The 18769-nt window shown below is 45.0% G+C and overlaps 1 protein-coding gene across 1 annotated transcript; it reads left to right on the top strand.

The window, feature by feature from the left end:
• The first annotated feature begins 13512 nt into the window (after positions 1-13512).
• On the top strand, positions 13513-18724 carry LOC142581803 (iris-like). The gene is made up of 3 exons (XM_075691255.1): positions 13513-14057; positions 17523-17646; positions 17849-18724. The coding sequence occupies exons 1-3, from the start codon at positions 13642-13644 to the stop codon at positions 18254-18256; spliced, it is 948 nt and encodes a 315-aa protein (XP_075547370.1). The 5' UTR covers positions 13513-13641; the 3' UTR covers positions 18257-18724.
• The last annotated feature ends 45 nt before the right edge of the window (positions 18725-18769 follow it).

Below are 18769 nucleotides of genomic sequence, written 5' to 3' on the forward strand. Positions count from 1 at the left end.
TGCAACCATAAGCGAGTGCGAAAAGAAATCTGCGTGAGTATCCTTAGGGTGCTTTAAGATGAGGCACTACGCGATGTAAACGTGTAGCGAGCTCAAACGGGGCACCTAAGACGACAGAGACGGACAATTGCTCTGTCGCTTAGTGTGTCCCGTTTGAGCTACGCATCGCTTCAGTTAAGTTCGTAATCTCCTTGGAACGGAAAGAACTTAGGCACTATTGACCAGCAAAATCTGGCAGTTTATCAATTACTTGCGCGTTTAATGTGTATCGCTCACTTATGGTGTGCGCACGAAGGGCCATGGCTCTTCACATTCCAACTTTAAATTTCACGCAATTTTCTCACGAAGAGGCAAAGTGCTGCTTTGCATGTAGTCCAATAGACACTGCACGAACTTCGAACTATTCGCGATTTATAGACAATACAGTTTTCGCCGCATCACTGTAGGACATGGACGAAAACCGCGGAGCGCATGGGGAGTAACTGTTGCCGTTCGTCCTCCCGTTGCTCTCTTTCCGACCAGGGACTAAACACTTACTCTCCAAAATTTGCACACGGCACGCACATCCATGCAGTTACTCCGTTGAGGGACGAAAGCGCCCTTTTTGGGACTAACTGCGCAGTTACTCCCGTTTTCCCCGGAATTCTTCTTAGAGTGTAGCGGGCCGCACGCTCCTCCGGAAGCTCAATCCCCGAGGTTACAGAGTATGTGACGATTCCGCGAAAGGTCAGGGGGCATATTTATTCCCTGCCTCTACCCCGCAACATTGACCCCAAATTCCACCAGGGCCGTTCATGCACGTAGCGAAGTCATTTGGCGACGCTACGGCTCGCAAGCTGGAGTGGTTTACGCGAACGCGGCGAGACACCCTCGCAGCGACCTCACGACCGCGGTGGTAGCGGATCACAATGTACGATTGATAGAACATACAACAATCACGGCTGGCCGAGTGGTTGAAGCGGAGGAAACCGCGATTGTCATGGCCATGCATGCGGAAGCGAATACCGTCATCAGCGACAGCAAGCAGGCCATCGGCAACTTCGTACGTGGTAGAATTTTCAACCAGGCGTACCATGTCCTCACACGACGCCCCCTAAGCGGCTTGAAAACCCTCGTGTGGACTCCCACTCACGCGACTGTGCCCGGCAACGCGTCGGCTCACAGTTTGGCTCGAGATCTCGCGCGCCGAGCCTCGTCCGCGGATGCGGGTGGCGTGAACGAGGAGGACAGACACGAGGAACCCTGTGGGGCATATAACAATATAGCCCATATTCATCGCTGGAGGCATCGCACGCTCCCACCACCGGCCAAGCAACTCGATAAAACGCAAGCGGTCGCGTTTAGGCTACTCCAAAAAAAAAAAAAACATACCCACACCCAAAGTACATTAACAAAATCACAGGGGGCAAGGAAAGCGACCTCTGTATAGGCGCTGTTCACAAACAGGGACACTCACACACATAACGTGTGAATGCATCTCGATTCCGTTTTCTCATCGCCCGGTCAGTAGCGAGACTGATTGGACCGCCTGGCTCAGGGCCGGGGACGTCGACCGACAGATTGTACTAGTGGTCTGGGCAGAGAAGGCCTAGCAGGCACAGGGCCTTACTTGAGCCCGATCAGAAACGCGCATTTTCTTTAATATCATCATCGTCGTTGTCGTCGTCATCATCATCATCATCAGATCCTTCTTCTTTTTATTCTTCCGTCAGCGAAGAGAAGGAGGCGCGGGAATTTTTCCGTCATCATTAAATTGGCCTTTTTTCCCTTCCGCTACTCGACTTCACACCAATCTTGCAGGCAGAGTAATTGGCGATGATTCTAACAAATAATAAACATGATGCGCAAGGGAGAAAACAGTGAGGACGGGACAGGACAAGCATTTGTCCGTGTCCGTCCAGTCGTCACTGCTTTCTATCTTGCGCTCCGAGTTTATTAGCTATGGAATACCAACTAGCTAGTTCTCAAGTGTTGTGCAATCCTAGCAATATACAAAAGAAAAGAAATCCCTGCGCCTATTTCTTCAGCAGTTATCATGGCTGACACCCTATCCATTTGTTCCACTTCGTCATTTCTAAATTAATATAATGTTCTCCAAAATTTTATTAATTGACCAACACTCGGCGCCTCGTCCATTTGGGGGGGAGTATTAAATCAGCCAGCGGACGAACTTGCGGCGGCATCCCTTAAAGGGAAGTGCCTCCAGTCTTGAGCGTTCTGTACTACCTTCGGCGTACACTACTGCTACTACGTTTCAAAAAACCTTCTGTTCATGAGGGTCACGCCATGCGAATCTGTCTTATGCAACGCTGATTGTTTTTGTACCTTAGCTGTTCTTGACTCACCAGATGGTGTTGCACAAAAAAAGAAAAAAAAACTTTGAGTGGCATGTACCAGGCTGCATTGCTGGATACTACAGCTTAATTTTTATTCGCACTGGTCCAGTGTGACTCCTTCCCCTAAATGTTATTATTGCAGTGAACCTGAAAGCATGTAACAATTGAAAGGGAACGTCATCTGGAAGCTCCCTTTAGCCAGCTTCGACTGGGCCTTACGCTTTCCCTGCTACTCTCCCTATAGTGCGTCTGCATTATAGGTTACTGCAACAAGAACGTATGTTTAATTTCTAAATAATACAATAATGTTGCCACGCTATTTTCCTATAAATTTTCTGATCATAAATAACTATATGAATAGCATCTCTTTAAGAAATTTCTTAATATTCAGATAACAGTTCAGACAATTAGGCAGCGGTGTTATTATTATTATTATTATTATTATTATTATTATTATTATTATTATTATTATTATTATTATTATTCATTAAAGTACTATAAATATCCTCTTAATATCTCATTTCTATATCTACAAAACGTATTTCTAATTCTTTCTACCACGCCCCGATTCATGGCCTAACCCCTGTAGTGGGTTGCCACGCAGAATCAACCCACCAGTCAAATGACCCTGCGACCAGGCACGGAAGCAGAAGAAGATTGCGCACCAAGTCTTCATCGTAGCACTGATCTTCAACGTGAAATCGACAGCCAAGGTAAAGCTATTTTTTTCTCGTTACCAAAATCAACGCTTTGCTAGGATTTGTTCGCCTCGTCACACGTTGTTTCGCTCACAGTGTTCCACGTAGCACAATGGGACAGATGTTGGCCATCTTCGCGACACCTTAAACGCTGTGTTCTCCAAACTGTGGATCATCGTATTTAGGGGAGTTTGCAGTGAGGTCGCAGCAGGTTCAGCAGATCGCGAAGTAGCACCACCGATTAATCTGTCACGCATATTGTCGAAAAACAAAACTCATTTTGACTACGCCGCACCCATGGTTCGTTGCAAAACCTCGATCACAGTCACTGCGAACTGTGCGCCGGGATGTTTGCATCGTGAAATATGATTTTGTCGAGCACTGATTCTGTGTGCATTATTAATGTGGCAATCGAAGGAGCGCAGTGTCCAAAAAGGGCTTTGTCGTCAATTTTCATGATCAGCCATTGCATGGCGCTTAGTGTACTACTACATCTTTTTCATGTTCGAAGCAATTTCTATATTAGCTATATTTATGACTGGCTTTCAGCTTATTGCGGCGCGTTTAGTTTCACACGTGTTTGTTCAATTTTATGGGTCATCCTATTACAGGCGTGTGCGTACTGTCCCTCTCAGATTGTATAAGCGTGAACACGCTAAAGGAATAAAGGCCGCTCTTAGACTAACATCCGTTGCCAATTATCTTTTGAATCGCCTATTTTTCAACCAACAATTAGCTAGCCGGTCCCACTCATTACTTTAATCTAGTCTATGACATGGCTAGTAACTGCTTGGCAAATTATAGTTGGCAGCGTCACCCATCCTTCTTTCCCTTTTTTTTCTGTAATATCGACACTCTGCTATCGTGAAAAGATATATGTGACGCCATACGCGGCATAAATGTTCACCGATACTGTTTTGCCGCAGTGCGGCAATGGAAGCTGCGTTGGGGCAGTTACTGTTCGCTTTCTCCGTGAACCTGTACAAGCAGCTTCTCAACGAGGACAGCAAGGCCAACGGTAACAACCTGCTGTGTTCGCCGCTCACCATCGCGGCAACACTGGGAATGACGCTTGCCGGAGCCCGCAACGACACCGCCAAACAGATCCGAGATCTGTTCGTCGCAGGCGTACGTTTTGACTACATCCGCGTGCTACTGACCGAATAAGAAGCGATATTGTGCTAGCAACATTGCCTGCTCACGCGTAGATTGGGACAGGATGTTGCTGGTGTCTGCGGTGTTTTAGTATAGTTGACTATGCAGCAGTGGTTGGAGTATATTGGTATAGGCGATAGGAGAGCCCGTATGTTGGAGGAGCACCTCTCCTCTAACGCATGCGCTGTGTTTTTGACGTGCAGTGGTCGTACGCTGTAATGTAGCTGCGGCACCGGATAGGACGCAGGATGTCTCGCGTAGACGCCTAGCAGTTGCTCAACGCGCAGCGCCTGCGTTCGACGCCTGTTGTTGCAGAGAGCAAAGAAGCAGCCTGCTGCAGTAGTTGTAGGAGGCTCAGCCGGAGGCATGCCTGAAAAATGATGACGAGGAGGAAGTTTGCCGAGGCAAAGAAATTCATGTTGTAATACTTCACGTTTTCTTTTGGATTCAACCACCGACCTTGGATACTGCAGTGTGTGGAGCAAAGGGGCTAGGGGGAATGACAATAGGGTGAAGGGCACACAGCATGAAATGGGTGATGAAATCCGCCTCAGTTTCAGTTCCAGTTTATTATTCTTTACATACAATGAATGGGTAAGAGACAATATACAGACAACGGTCCCAAAGTCAAAGACTGCACAGGGACCCTCGGTTGATAATAACAATGGAGAGGCGTATGAAATATGAGCAAGCTAGGTAAAAGAAACAAACACAATCGCGAAAAACACAACATAGAAAAATTAAATAAGCGAGAAGAATCGTCAGTATGCAAGCCTGTGGTGCATAAAAAATTGTCAATACATATAAATGGCAAATGTAGTGCAACGAACGATGTAAACTTAGTTAAATATGTAAAACATCTTAAGGGCATGACTAAATGCATGAAAGGATGAAGATTTAATGGTGTGGGGTGAACCATTCCACAGCTTTATAACAGCGAATGATTGTCATTTTCTCATAGTTAGAATGAACCGTAGGCAGTGGAAAATTAGAGTTACGTGCAAACCTGGTATTATTATTGATGAGGTACCTGGAATCAATAAATTCGTATGAAAGCTGTTTAGTAAGTAATTTATAAAACATAATTATTACGTGATAGTTGAACAAGTTTATTACATCATCATCATCATCATCATAATCATCATCAGCCTGGTTACGCCCACTGCAGGGCAAAGGCCTCTCCCATACTTCTCCAACAACCCCGGTCATGTACTAATTGTGGCCATGTCGTCCCTGCAAACTTCTTAATCTCATCCGCCCACCTAACTTTCTGCCGCCCCCTGCTACGCTTCCCTTCCCTTGGATTCCAGTCCGTAAACCTTAATTACCATCGGTCATCTTCCCTCCTCATTACATGTCCTGCCCATGCCCCCCCCCCCCCATTTCTTTTTCTTGATTTCAACTAAGATGTCATTAACTCGCGTTTGTTCCCTCATCCAATCTGCTCTTATCCCTTAACGTTACACCCATCATCAGTTCATTACAACAAGGATGTTATTTTCACGAATAGAATAGTACTCGCGAAAGTCCCGCTGTTAGTGATAATGCGTATTGCTTGGTTTTGTAAGTGCTGAACTGATGATATATGGCAGTCAGGCACGTACGCAGGGGGAGGGGGGCCCGGGGGGGCCCGCCCTGCCCTCCCCCTTGAAATTAAGCGACATACTTCCCCCCCCCCCCGCCCCCCTATTCGCCCCACGGCTCACGCACCTTCCTAAAGCGCCGACAAATCAATCTACTCGGCGGTCAACATTTTTCTGCCTTTTAGAGCGAACGCAGTGTATAACTTCCGTAGTTTTCGGCTCCGTTAACAGAAAAAATCATCATATGGGCCGGTCCTGGTGATAGTGCAAAAAGGGTCCAAGGTCAATGGGAAATACCCCTGTGGACTCGAAAACCTATAACGTGCCTTTCGGAATTTTCAGGATAGGCCCACGTATGGGGAGCGCTCAACGCCTGCTTCACCTCCACCGCTTGTCCGCCCGGCATTGCACTACTTTCGGGATGGACCCACGTATGGCGAGCGCTTAACGCCTGCTTCACCTCCGCCGCGGGTGGGCCCGATATTGCAATATCTTCGCGATCGACCTACGTATGAGGAGTGCTTAAGGCCTGCTTCGCCTCCACCGAGGATCGGCCCGGTGTTGCACTATCTTCGGGAGTGGCCCACGTATGATGGGTGCTTAACGCCTGCTTCACCTCCGCCGCGGGTCGGCCCAATATTGCACTCCCTTCAGGCCGACCCACAGCGGAGGTGAAACAACTCGCTTTTCGTTTGAGAGCTTTGACTGTCGTCAGCTTTCGCTGCCATTCCATCTTCACAGAGTGGAATGGTTGTCAATTTTTTCACTCCTTTTGGTTGGCGGTAGTTATCTGCATCTCCTGGGGTGTGGAGGCCAGCTTTCTCATCGATTCGGTGCCCGCACGATTAGCTCAAGATGAATTCAGTTGTCACCTTCTATTGCAAGAGGCAGAGCGTAGTTTATTGTTTTAATTATCATATTTTATTTTACTTATAATGCCCAACACAATTTTTATGTCACCATCTATTCAACGATCACGCGCATCACAGCTGCTTCGTTAGTTCAACCTTCTTTGTTTAGACCGATCCAGGGGTCAGGAAATGGATTCGGTTCATAGTCGGCTGGTCTGTATGCTCATGGAACGAGTTGTGGCCAGAGAGAACGCTAGTTGCGTTTAACTTTTCCTTTTGCTTCATTATTTCCTCGAGTGACGGCTCGCCGCGACGCTGGCAGTTCCTCGGAACAATACACCCGCGATATGGGTAATGGGTTTCTCGAAAATAAGATAATGCGAGACAGCGTCCATCATCAGACCCTGCAATAACCGTTCAACCCATAAGCAATATGACTGTCACCCGTTACCTTACCACTTATTGTGACCACGTGACCACTTATTGTGCCATTGTCCTCAATTTCAAGCCCAAAGACAATCTTTGTCCAACACATTGAGGAAATTAGATGATCGTTCTCTGAGTGCACAGACAATACTAGAGCACCATCCCGACCGATCATCGGCTCAGAAGGCAGTGAAGGCACTTTTGTGTTTTCTCAGAACTTCTGGTTTGCGCGAGCGGCTTTAATTCAAGTGCTGTCCGTACACGTATCTACACCTTCTCTCTCCCTTCTCTCTCTTCCCCTTCTCCCATCCCCCAGCGTAGGGTAGCCAACCAGACTATTGACTGGTTAACATCCCTACCTTCCTGTATTCCTCTCTCTCTCTCTCTCTCTCTCTCTCTCTCTCTCTCTCTCTCTCTCTCTCTCTCTCTCTCTCTCTCTCTCTCTCTACCGTTACCTCGTCTGGTTTTTCCCTAATTTTACAGCCCTTTTCGTGCGAAATTGGCAACTAGAAACAAGAGTCGCAAGGAGATGAGAAATTAACCGTTCTGCTAAGGGAGAAAGCCAAGGCAACGGCCAAACAGGGAGGGAAAGCGAAAATTTTTTGTGAAAATAGTTATGGAACAACATCTTTTTATTTAAGAAAGCAAGTAGAGAAAACGCCGCCTAATGTGGAGAATAATTCCATGTGTTTTGAATGACGCTTCTACAGTTATCAGTCGAGGCGCCTGACGTAGCTATTTCCCTGCTGTGCTAATAGGGGTGTTTTTCTAACCTTCCACGGTGGGCGCAGTACGTCTAGAACAGCACCGTCCTGCGCTCTACGCGGTTGTACGGGACTGGTGACCACGCATCGTTACGCAACTTCCCAAATAACAACACGAGTCGGTTTCGGCACTTGGTAGAGAAGTAAACGAGGGATCCAAAAGAACTGTGATTGTTCCGCATATATGCATTTCTCTATAATTCTTCCATAGCTAATTAAAAAAACGCTACTAGAAATCTTTATTGCGCACTTTCGCTTGTTAACTTGTTCTTGTCAAGGTTCTTCCTGCGCATGCTTCATGCGCGAGTCCATTTGATGTGGTTCTTTGTTTGCCAAGTAAAGAAGAGGTGTATCTAACAGGCGTACCTGTGAGATACATGTTATTTCTATTCTCTTTTTTGGGTTTACTCGTCTTTATGGCGTGGTGGGCATTATTTACATTTGTACTAGTAGAAGTACCCTCCCCCTCATTTGCATAGAAAAGTTGCCTTGGGTTGCCTCCCCCCCCCCGAAATAAAATCCTGCGTACGTGCCTGATGGAAGTAATATGCATTTCCCCAGGAAACAATGCCGTAATTAATGTGACTTTGAATGAAAGCAAAGTATAATGCTAATAACGCGTCTTTGGAGAAATATGCTCTTTATTTGATTAATGTTCTAATACCGAAAGTACACTTTGGCTCAATGAAGGCAAAGTGTTGAGGAAACTTTACGTTAGAATCTCATTTGATGCCCAAAAATAATTCACAGGTTGAGACCGGAATGTGATGACCATCTAGAATTATCTTTATACAGTGGCTAGATCGGAAAATCATAAATTAAGATTCGGTAGGATTGATAATTAAATGGTTGGAAGAACACCAATGCAACAATATGTTCAAGCTCATTGTTTAGTTTAAGGGTTAAAGTTGTTGAAGATTTGTCACACAAGGAGATAGTAATATCGCCTGTGTATAGTACAGAATGCGCACATTTAGGACACCTAGGTAAATCATTAATATAAATGGAGAATAGTAAGGGACCTACTATGGAGCCTTGTAGTACACATTGATTAATAACTTTATTATCAGAATAAGCACCTTCAAAATTTTTTTGTTCTTTATCGTGCAGGTAACATTTTAGGAGTTTTAGCACTTGACCGGTAATTCCCAAGGCTTCTAGCTTAATAAAAAGTAGGTTATGATTAATCGTATCAAAAGTCCAAATATACCCAACCAAGGAAGTTACCCGTATCAATCGAGTGACGAATGTAGTCGGTTAGGGATGTTAAAGCTAAGTTAGTAGAACGGTCAGCGTGAGAACCAAATTGAGAAGACTGCAGCAAATTAAATTTTTAAAGTAAATATTTAGGCGCTTACAAAATAAGTTCCCAACAATTTTACTAATCGACGAGGGAATAGAAACAGGACGATAGTTAAGCACCTCCGTTTTATCACCTTTCTTATGTACAGGAATAATCGTATCCCTCTTAAGCTAAGTGGGAGAATTACCACATTTAATAATAATATTTATTATAATACAAAGTGTATCAGGAATAAGTGGTGCAAAAGGTTTTAGATGAAGTACAGAAATATTATCTAAGCCAGGGCTAGCATTCTCCATAGCTAGTACCATGGAGCATAACTCATCTGCAGTTACGGGAAAGAGAAAAAAGGACGATTGCAGTGATAAATGGAAGAAGTAGCGGTCATGTGACAGCTGCTGTATATGTTGAAGAGGTAGTCACTGAAACTATTTGCTATGCTAGAAGAATCAGTAAGAGTTTTATTGTTGTAATTTATTTTGTCTGCAGTATTACTGGACTTAGGTAAATTCATGAACGCATTAAGAAGTTGCCATGGTTTTTTTTTGGGGGGGGGGGGATTGTTCTTGTGTTTTTCAATTTCATTATCGTAGTACTGTCGTTTACACTTCTTTAACAAGTTATTCAAGATGTTACAATAATTTTATAACGTGCCGATAAGCGTACATTAAAAGGTTTCTCTTAAGTCTTTTTGTATAGTGTTCCTTTTTTTCTCATACAAATCAGTAAACCTTTGTTACCTACGAATTACCGGGAAACCTGAAATGTTTCCTGCATCTGACGGTAGTTGTGTTAGCGCGAACGGGTTTTAGAAAGATGTAACAAAAATTTTCAAGAGGTTGATCGGGATCATGCAGGGAATCAATTACAGACCAATCAGTATTTGTTATAGTGTTAACAACACTATCTCGGTCAAAACTGGAGGAAAAATAGCAAGGCTCGAACTGACGTATTTCGGCCTGAAAGGAGACTGTGCTCTGTGATCTGAGTATCTATGACACCAGAATTTGGAGTTGGCGCGATGTTAGAGCATGGTGAAGAAGCGTGTTGGTATCATGAGTGGAACACCTAGTAGGAGAGGTAACTAATGATTCCAGTCCGGAACCAGCAAAATAGTCTGTATAAGCTGTTACACTTCCGTTATCGACGTCAAGTAAGTTAATGTTAATATCACCGACAAATAGGACTTGCTTATTTTCATGAGAAATGTTTTGCAAAACCATGAAGCGTTCACCCAGAAAATCAGGGATAGATGAAGAAGGGGAGCAGTAGACACAACCAAGAAAGAAACTGTTACGATTATGAGAATTCAGATGTGAGTCAGTTTCAGTCCATACCGATTCACATTGATTTACATTAAGAAAAAGATCAAGCCTACGTTTATACTTTATATGAGGTGAAACAAATGTAGTGGAACCACCGTATCGATCCGAATACGATGGAAGTATTCTGCTTGGTATGGACAAATACCGTATAAATTGCTATCCGCATTATCAAGCCATGTTTCCGAAACGCAAATAAATGAAAACGAGTGACTAAGTGAGTCAGTAAATGCAGAAATGGTATCAATATTTCTTGCGCAAGCTTCGCGCATTGATATGAAGAATAGAGATATTAGAAGATGAAAGCAATGGTTTAACTTCGGCTGGTGTTAGCAAAGACATGATAAAAAGTATTCGGGGATGAGTGTGCAATCAGTCCGCGGGACAGGAAATGTAGCAATAAGCTACGCCTGCGCGAAGATATGAAAATCAGCCTTCGAGTTTATTCGGAAGATCCTGCTATGGATTGATTTACGGGCTTTAATCTAGCAGTTTTCAGTCCATAAAAACTGCCATATGTTCTCTTTCTTTAGTGCAGGAGCCATGCTGAATAAGCATTTGTTGTCGACTGTGAGGTGTTCATTAATGTAAATGGGACTGACTATATGTACTACCAGAAAAGCCAATCTGGGAGCATGGTAGAACAGCTTTGCGACCCTTGCGAAGAAATTAATTCTTCTTGTCACGTGAACAAAAGCGAACAATGATGTTCCTGTCCGACATCTTGCTGGCCACACGATGAAATATGTCAATGTCTCTAGAAGAAATTGGGCACTCAATTGCATCGGCAACCTTCTTCCAAATCGCAGACCATTCCTCTCCCTGTGATAACGGAATGCCTTTAATTTCGTTGTTATTCACCCTGCTGTACGGTTCCAGGTCAGCAATTCTCTTTGTTAACGCTTGATTCTGAAAAGTTACCGCTTTGTAAGTGGATACCAGTTCATTAAATGTCGCTTTGAAGTTGCCATACTGTTCGCTCATGAAACGCGCGCTTTCAGCTAGAGAAGCAAGGTTGCCGATTCTCTGATAATCAAATCTCTTCCCAATTTTGGCAGCCAGACTGTCGACAAGTGAATCAAGCGTATTGTTTAGAAGTAGTTCGAGATGCTCAAATTTTTTAGCGAGTTCGGTGTTGGTGGGCATCGCAGAAGACAGACCAGACGCTTAGAAGGTTAGAAGGGATGTAAATTCAGTTATTCTACGTGTCGTGTCTCTACCCGATGACGTCCGAACGTGTTGGGACGCATCCTGGGTGAAAGTCTGCGTATGCACTTTTCGCGGATCGGGTTCAGCGGTCACGGGTGCTGTGGGCTAGGCACTATTATAGGCAAGTCCGACTACGAGATAAAGATCGGGAGCGAAAATAAAAATAAAAATGAAGGGCGGACGTGCCAGGTGGGAACAATTTCTATGCGCTGTGATCAAGCTCTCGCATTTAATTCTTTCGATAAACCGAAGAAGACTCCTCGAACTTAGAGCAGCCTAGGCCGTTGGGTCGGACGAAATCTTGAGAACAGTTGAAGCCAAGCACATCAGCTGACAACATCATCTGTCCCACGAGGCACGGGCACATGCAGCGTGGGGTGCGCGCTTACCAAACTTGGTAGTTTCTTACTTTTCCTCGCCGTTGCATGGGGCAGACGGGGGCTGGCTACATTCAATGTGCATTTCAATATCGCTCCCGCCATAAGAAGATTTGAATTTTCTAAACCTTCCGTTTATGCGAACGCTAGCTTGAAATAACCATGCGCTGTTCTGAGCAAACATATGCTCCGACTTGGATAATCTCGGGGCAGATAAATCAGCATGTCGATTATTTAACAGTTCGGTGATGAAAAAAATACACGCAATGCGATCGATACGTTTGTTTAATAAATAGTTAACTGATCATCGAAACATGCGTTTCTTTTTTTCGGCATTAAAGTTACCCAGAATTATGGTCGTAAACAAGAGATACAAGTACTGTATACGGTCACACTGTCACTATACATGCAGAGTCTGTATTGTCGCGTACCCCCTCTTTTCGTTCCTTTTTTTCCTTCATGAGCACTCTTTCAAAGTTGAAAGGCTCGCCTTCATCACCAGTACATGAAACTATACCTACCATTGCTGTGCGTTGTGCGCAAACCTATCGCTACCTTTTAATACCAGGAGCCATAGGCAGCCCGCAGTCACGGGCTTTTTGTCGGCTGTCTTGACAGTGACGCGGTGAGGCGGCTCAGGAGCAGGAGTCACTAACTCTTATATGTTTTGTTAGTTCAACAGGGTCCCAGTGTGCGAACTTCGTTTCGTAGTCTCAGCTACACCATAAGCTGCCAGGCATGTCGCTGCCGTGGCTGGCGGATGAATCTGCCATAATTATTTGCGTCGTAATGCATGTAGTCTTCCGTGTTGGGCGCTTGGTTACGGCAGCACTATTGCGAGGTCTATACTCATACCCGAATGACAAGTGGACCAGAGCGGGGGATGCTCAGTTGTACGTGTAAGCTGGCTGGAAACTTGACTACAAATGATGTTTGCCGTTCTGGAATGTCAAGACGAAAATGCGCGCCGTAGCCCAGAGCTACAGCAAGAAAAAGAAAATCTGTTCTTAGTGCATTGTAGTTCGATTTATTTCTCGTCATTGTGTCCGCCTTAATTCCACGTGATCTTGCTTTGTAACTATAAACCTATTCACTCATTTCCTTATTATATATATATATATATATATATATATATATATATATATATATATATATATATATATATATAAAGAGAGAGAGAGAGAGAGAGAGTAGGAAGAGCAGGGACGTTAACCAGACGGATGTCGAGTTGCCTGCACTGCATTGGTGAAGAGGGGATTGGGGATTAAAAAAAGGAGAGAGCAACAGGTGAGAGATAGTTCCATCGCACATTAGCAGACGCAGCGCATTTATAAACGTCTTTTCAGCTTCGTTCATTTTAGAAATGTGATTAGAGTACGCGTAGCTTTCTGGGTTGATGATGGATCAGGCTGAGTTCCGAAGATCTATAAATTTCAATAGCTGTCAGCTTGCAACCGAGAAGGTTTCCGATGCATTTCCCAGGAATCTTCCGGGAGCGTTCAGAGTGCACGTTTCGGCACCCTGGATGGCGATCACGCCATCCACGACGCGTTCGCCTCGCTTATCAGGAGTCTCAGCCATGTCTTCGACAAAGATGGAACAGAAGGTCCTGCTGAAATGAGTCTTCGTTTTGCCAACCGGCTGTACGCGGGCCTCGATGTACGACTGTCCCCCGAGTTCGTGGCGCTTGTCAACTCGTCGTACAGAGCCACGGTGGCCAACGTCGACTTCGTCGCCGACCCTGAAGCCGCGCGGCATGCCATCAACGAGTGGGTGTTCCGAGAGACAGCGTCCAAGATTGTGGAGCTTCTACCGCCCGGTTCAGTGGACTCGGCCACATGCGTGGCGCTTGTCAACGCCGTCTACTTCAGAGGCAGCTGGGCGGAGCTGTTCGATCCTGAGCTCACCGCGCTGGAGCCCTTTTATGAGACGCCCACGCGCAGCCGCAAGGTGAAGATGATGTACAGGACGGGACGTTTCGCCGTCGGACGCCACGAGGGCCTTGGAATCAGTCTGATCACAATTCCGTACAGGTATGGTAGAATTCAGAGCCATGTGCCTCATGGGCACGAGATCAACGCCCGGTTCCTCTGGAGTTGGTGGCAGCGATTGGTTATTTTTTTATTTATTTATTTCCCATACTGTCAATCCCTCATGGGATTATAACATGAAGGGCAAGCACATATGGTAGTATTTGCGAACAAAGAATATAAATACATTATATAATCATACGTGTGTTATTGCAAAGGTTTTGGTTTCGCTAAACAAGAGATATAAGTACTTCATCACAAATGCAATATTTGGGTGCAATATACTATAACTGAAGAAGAAACCAAACAAGAATAAGAAAAGAAAACCTGAGAACACATGGGATATAAAAAAAACAGGATGCAGTCATGCCTATAAATGCATCATACAAAAAGAACACTATTAAAGTGTTAGGCTATCAAGATCGGTAACAAACCTGAGTATGTAAATCAGAGCTGTAAGGCAAGGAGACGTTTTTCCACTGAATTAGCAAATGTATCTAATGAGGAGCTGTTACTAATGGATTCACTCAGTTTATTCCACTCTCTTATTGCTAAAGAAAAGAAGTTCTTAAAGCAATCGGTATGAAAAGAATGCTCATTGAGTGTTTCTGTGTTTTTATGCCGCGTTGGCCGTGTTTCATTTCTGGAGATGTATCTAGAGGTATCAATGTTAAGCTTGTTGTGTAAGAGCTGGTACATAAGCTTAGAACGGGCTAGTACAGCTCGGTTTTGTACTGTTAAGATTCCGGCTTTGTTATGTAGTTCGGTGGGCGAGTCTGTGAATTTATGCTTATTGTATATATACCGTAGAGCTTTCCTTTGTACACCTTCTAGTTTTTTAATAAGTTGTTTAGTGTATGGGAACCAGATAACATTTGCGTATTCAAAAACTAACCTGACGAAAGTTTTGTGAGCCAGAAGTTTTGTACCAGTTGGTTAGTCGGAGGTGTCTTCCAAGAAAGAAAAGGCGTTTCATTGCAGTCGCTGTAACGTTATTTATACGGGAGTTCCATCTGAAGTCATGTGTTAACGTTAATCCGAGGTACTTGTGTTCATGAACTCGTATTAGTGGAACGTCGTTAACGGTATACATAAAGCTCGAGTTACTTTTTTTTCTGCTGATTGAAAGAACAGCAGATTTCTTAGTATTGATGGTCATCTGCCAGTGGGCACACCAGTTAGACACAGCTTTCAAGTCGTTGTTTAATGTTATGTGGTCATCATGTGAGTTAATATTTAGATGAAGAATGCAGTCTTCTGCAAATAGCCTAATGTTTCCTGTGATTTTTGTTGGTAGGTCATTAATAAAAATTTGAAATAAAAGGGGAGCCAGAACGCTTCCTTGGGGGACTCCCGATGTTACCCGGGCTGTCTGGGAAATCTGTCGGTTCACTTCCACAAACTGAGTACGGTTTCCTTATGAGCTTTTTGTGTGATACCCGATCAAATGCCTTCGACAAATCGAGTAGGATGAGGTCTGTTTGTCTGTGTTGGTCGATATTAAATGATATGTCGTGGGTTAGTTCCAGTAGTTGAGTGATTGTAGAAAGGCCTCTGCGAAAGCCATGTTGATATGGTGATATGATATTCTCCTTTTCTAAGAAAACGGTTATATGTTTTAGTATGATGTGTTCTAGAAGTTTGCACACGGTACTCGTAAGCGAAATCGGCCGAAAGTTGGACGGGTCGTCTTTGCAGCCTGATTTACGTATTGGGACAACTTTTGCAGATTTCTAATCCTGTGGGAGAACAGATGATGATAATGATTTGTTAAATATTATACAGAGGTACTCCTTCATCCATTCTGCGTATCGTTTTAAGAAAGCGTTGGGTATTTTATCCAGGCCTGGCCCTTTTTTTTGTGTCCAGGTTTAGGAGAAGGTTCAGTACTCCGGCCTCTGTGACGGTGGGGGAGCTTAGTGTGCTGTTAATGGTGATGTCAATTTGAGGTAGTTTCCCATCGTCAGTTATGTACATAGATACGGTGTCAATCAGTCGACCGCGGTCAGTAACTTCCAAGGAGCGAATGGTGTACATCCGCACCTTTCTCCATCTCTTGCGAGACAATGACCTTTATGAGAAGAAGCAGACATTAGCAAGGCGCAAAAAAAAAGCTAAGGAAGCGGTATACGGTGCACTGTACGCTGGATAGTCCATACCCCATGCTTTGCTCTAAATCGCTTCATTCATGCTGACGAGCTTTTTCAACTGTGACCTTCCATACGAGATGTTCCGGTTACTTACTCTGTCATGTCAGAGTCAAAGCGTGCATCCGACTCGGAAGTCGAAACAGCTTGGCGACCAGGGTGGTTGCTTGGGCTAGTTGGTAATTCAGGATCAAAAATAACGTACAACGCGAAATACAAGGACAGCGATAGACGACATACGTATGTCGTCATACGTGTATGTCGTCTATCGCTGTCCTTGTCCTTCGGGCTGTACGTTATTTTTGAGCTTGGCGACACTGGAAAGCTGAGGCCAACCTCGAGGACTTGATCGCTTGATCGATCCCACTAACGAAACCTCGAATAGCCAGAACGTTCAATAACTTGAGCGATCAACTTGGCCAGCTTATGCGTGGAAAGTTGTACATGAATGCGCCAACTGTTCAAAAAACCGCTGGTCTGTGTGGTTCATGAGAGAAATAGCTCCGACTTCTTAGGGTCTAACTCCTTGTCCCGAGAGCCACGAGGCATCTGCTTTCATATCACTTTAGATGGTCTTGCATATTTCGTTATCAAGTCATCGGCGGGATCTTAATTGAGCCTCTTGGGTTTACTAAAAGCTTTCTAATATTATTCCTATTATTATTGTTGGGTAATTGCTTTTATTATTTTAGACAATTGTTAGTCATAGGCGATTATTATTTCTATGAATTATTCAACTATGAATGGGTTTATTACAAACCATTCGTTTCATGTCTCCCCTTCGTCTTTGTATTTTGCACTGTAGTAATTATAAATGAATACCAATTATCTCATTTCACCGTTCTCTGAAACTGTCTAATCTTTAAGATATTGCTGCAACAAGCTTATAGTAGGCGAACGGTTTTATTAGCAATAGTGTGCAATAAGTGCAAGGGCGCCATGTGTAAGACTTCTTTTTTCTTGATTCGCTTATGGCGGGCTCGTTAACACTCCCAACCACGACGTTTCCGCGCGTCAATAAATCACCCGATCGATCCGTCTTACGACCAGTAGTTCTAAAACGACATCCCAAAAAAATTCGCTAGCTTCCAGAAGTACGAGCAGTCATTTTTTCAACGAGTAATCTGATAAATCCGATGGCCTTGATGACCATGTGTTTCCCAAGCTACTCCTGCAAAAACTACGGTTTGCTGGCTTTGTCCATCTGTATTTTTCACTCTTTGCTCTGTTGCAGTCATACGGATCATATTTTGTCACCTTTGTGGTATAGAGTCATATCAATATCGCTATTGGCTGAACTAGCCGTCGGCATTTTTCGTAGAAACCAGAACGTTTCCATGGTTGTGCTGCTGCCGGACAAGGTAGACGGGCTGGATGACCTCGAACGGCGCATCACGCCCTCGGAGCTGGCCGCCATGATCGCCAGCGTGAGCGGCTCCACCAAGGTATGCAGGCTCCGCAGGCTGACGCGTCGTGACATTTTATTGTTCAGCCTTGAGGTCGCATCCCAAGTTCTCTTAGCGTTGGCTGTAACGAGGCTGTTGCGGGCCGCCTCTGGAAGAAACACTTGGTTGCGGATGGCCGTTATTGCGTGTGGAAACTCTGCCTGAGAGTGCGCATCACCTTGTGCATGACGATTTCGTGCAGGTCCGCCTGAAGCTGCCTCGCTTCAAGCTGTCGACGACCTCTGACTTGCGCCGCGCCCTGTCTGCGCTGGGCGTCACCGATTTGTTCAGCTCGCGCGCCGACCTCTCGGGCGTCGCCGTGACCGGCGGTGGCAGCGGCCGGGCCACCCACGGTAACCCGGGCTGCGGCGGCTCAGCTTCTTCGCTCGCCGGCGGCGTCTCGGTGGCTCTGCACCGAGCTGCTCTTGAGGTGACCGAGGAAGGCACCGAGGCTGCGGCAGGCTCAGCTTCGGTCGTCACCCGCCGAGACCTGCGCGCCGTCGAGTTCACGGCCGATCACCCGTTTATGTTCCTAGTGCGAACCCACGGGCCTGGTGCAGTAGCGCTTTTCGTGGGAAACGTGCGCCATGTGCAAGACGTTGACGCGTGACTGGGACGAATTAAGTGTCCACACTTAAAAACGGACAACCGTTTTGGCACTTACGTGCCGTGCACGGACACACAAAATTTGTGCAACTCACTGTTGTCAGTGAGGCCTTAGCTGTGCATCGATACTCTTGTCGATTTGCTTTGCTTATACCAAGCAAACCTTGGAAAGAATCGCAGCAGAAAATGGAAGCGATGATCAAGTGCAAGTATGCGTGGATATATTGTTTTTGTAGATTCATCGTTATTTCACACCTCTGTACCGCTAATTGCTGCCTATAGATTTAAGCTCAAGGAGTTCTAATTTGAAGTTAACACGACTTGCCAATTGCGCAATTTTCAACACGAACACAAGCACGAAGACACAGCCACAGACGACAGGAACTAGTGGTACGTTTTGGGATTCTAACAAACGCGTAATTCTAAATACCTGCTGTCAAAGTTGACCTTCGCTTCGTTACGAGGTCGGAGATGCCAACAGCGATGCAAACGCCTCATCTAGCCTCGCCTTTCTAGC

The sequence above is a fragment of the Dermacentor variabilis genome, chromosome 5 (genome assembly GCF_050947875.1).
Source record: "Dermacentor variabilis isolate Ectoservices chromosome 5, ASM5094787v1, whole genome shotgun sequence".
NCBI classification, from domain to species: domain Eukaryota; kingdom Metazoa; phylum Arthropoda; class Arachnida; order Ixodida; family Ixodidae; genus Dermacentor; species Dermacentor variabilis.

Bases quoted from the DNA above. Each gene is read 5' to 3' on its own strand.
- LOC142581803 (XM_075691255.1), top strand. From the start codon at position 13,642: ATGAGTCTTCGTTTTGCCAACCGGCTGTACGCGGGCCTCGATGTACGA. The intron at 14,058-17,522 runs GTATGGTAGAAT...CATTTTTCGTAG, and splicing joins CTGATCACAATTCCGTACAG to AAACCAGAACGTTTCCATGG. The intron at 17,647-17,848 runs GTATGCAGGCTC...GATTTCGTGCAG, and splicing joins GCGTGAGCGGCTCCACCAAG to GTCCGCCTGAAGCTGCCTCG.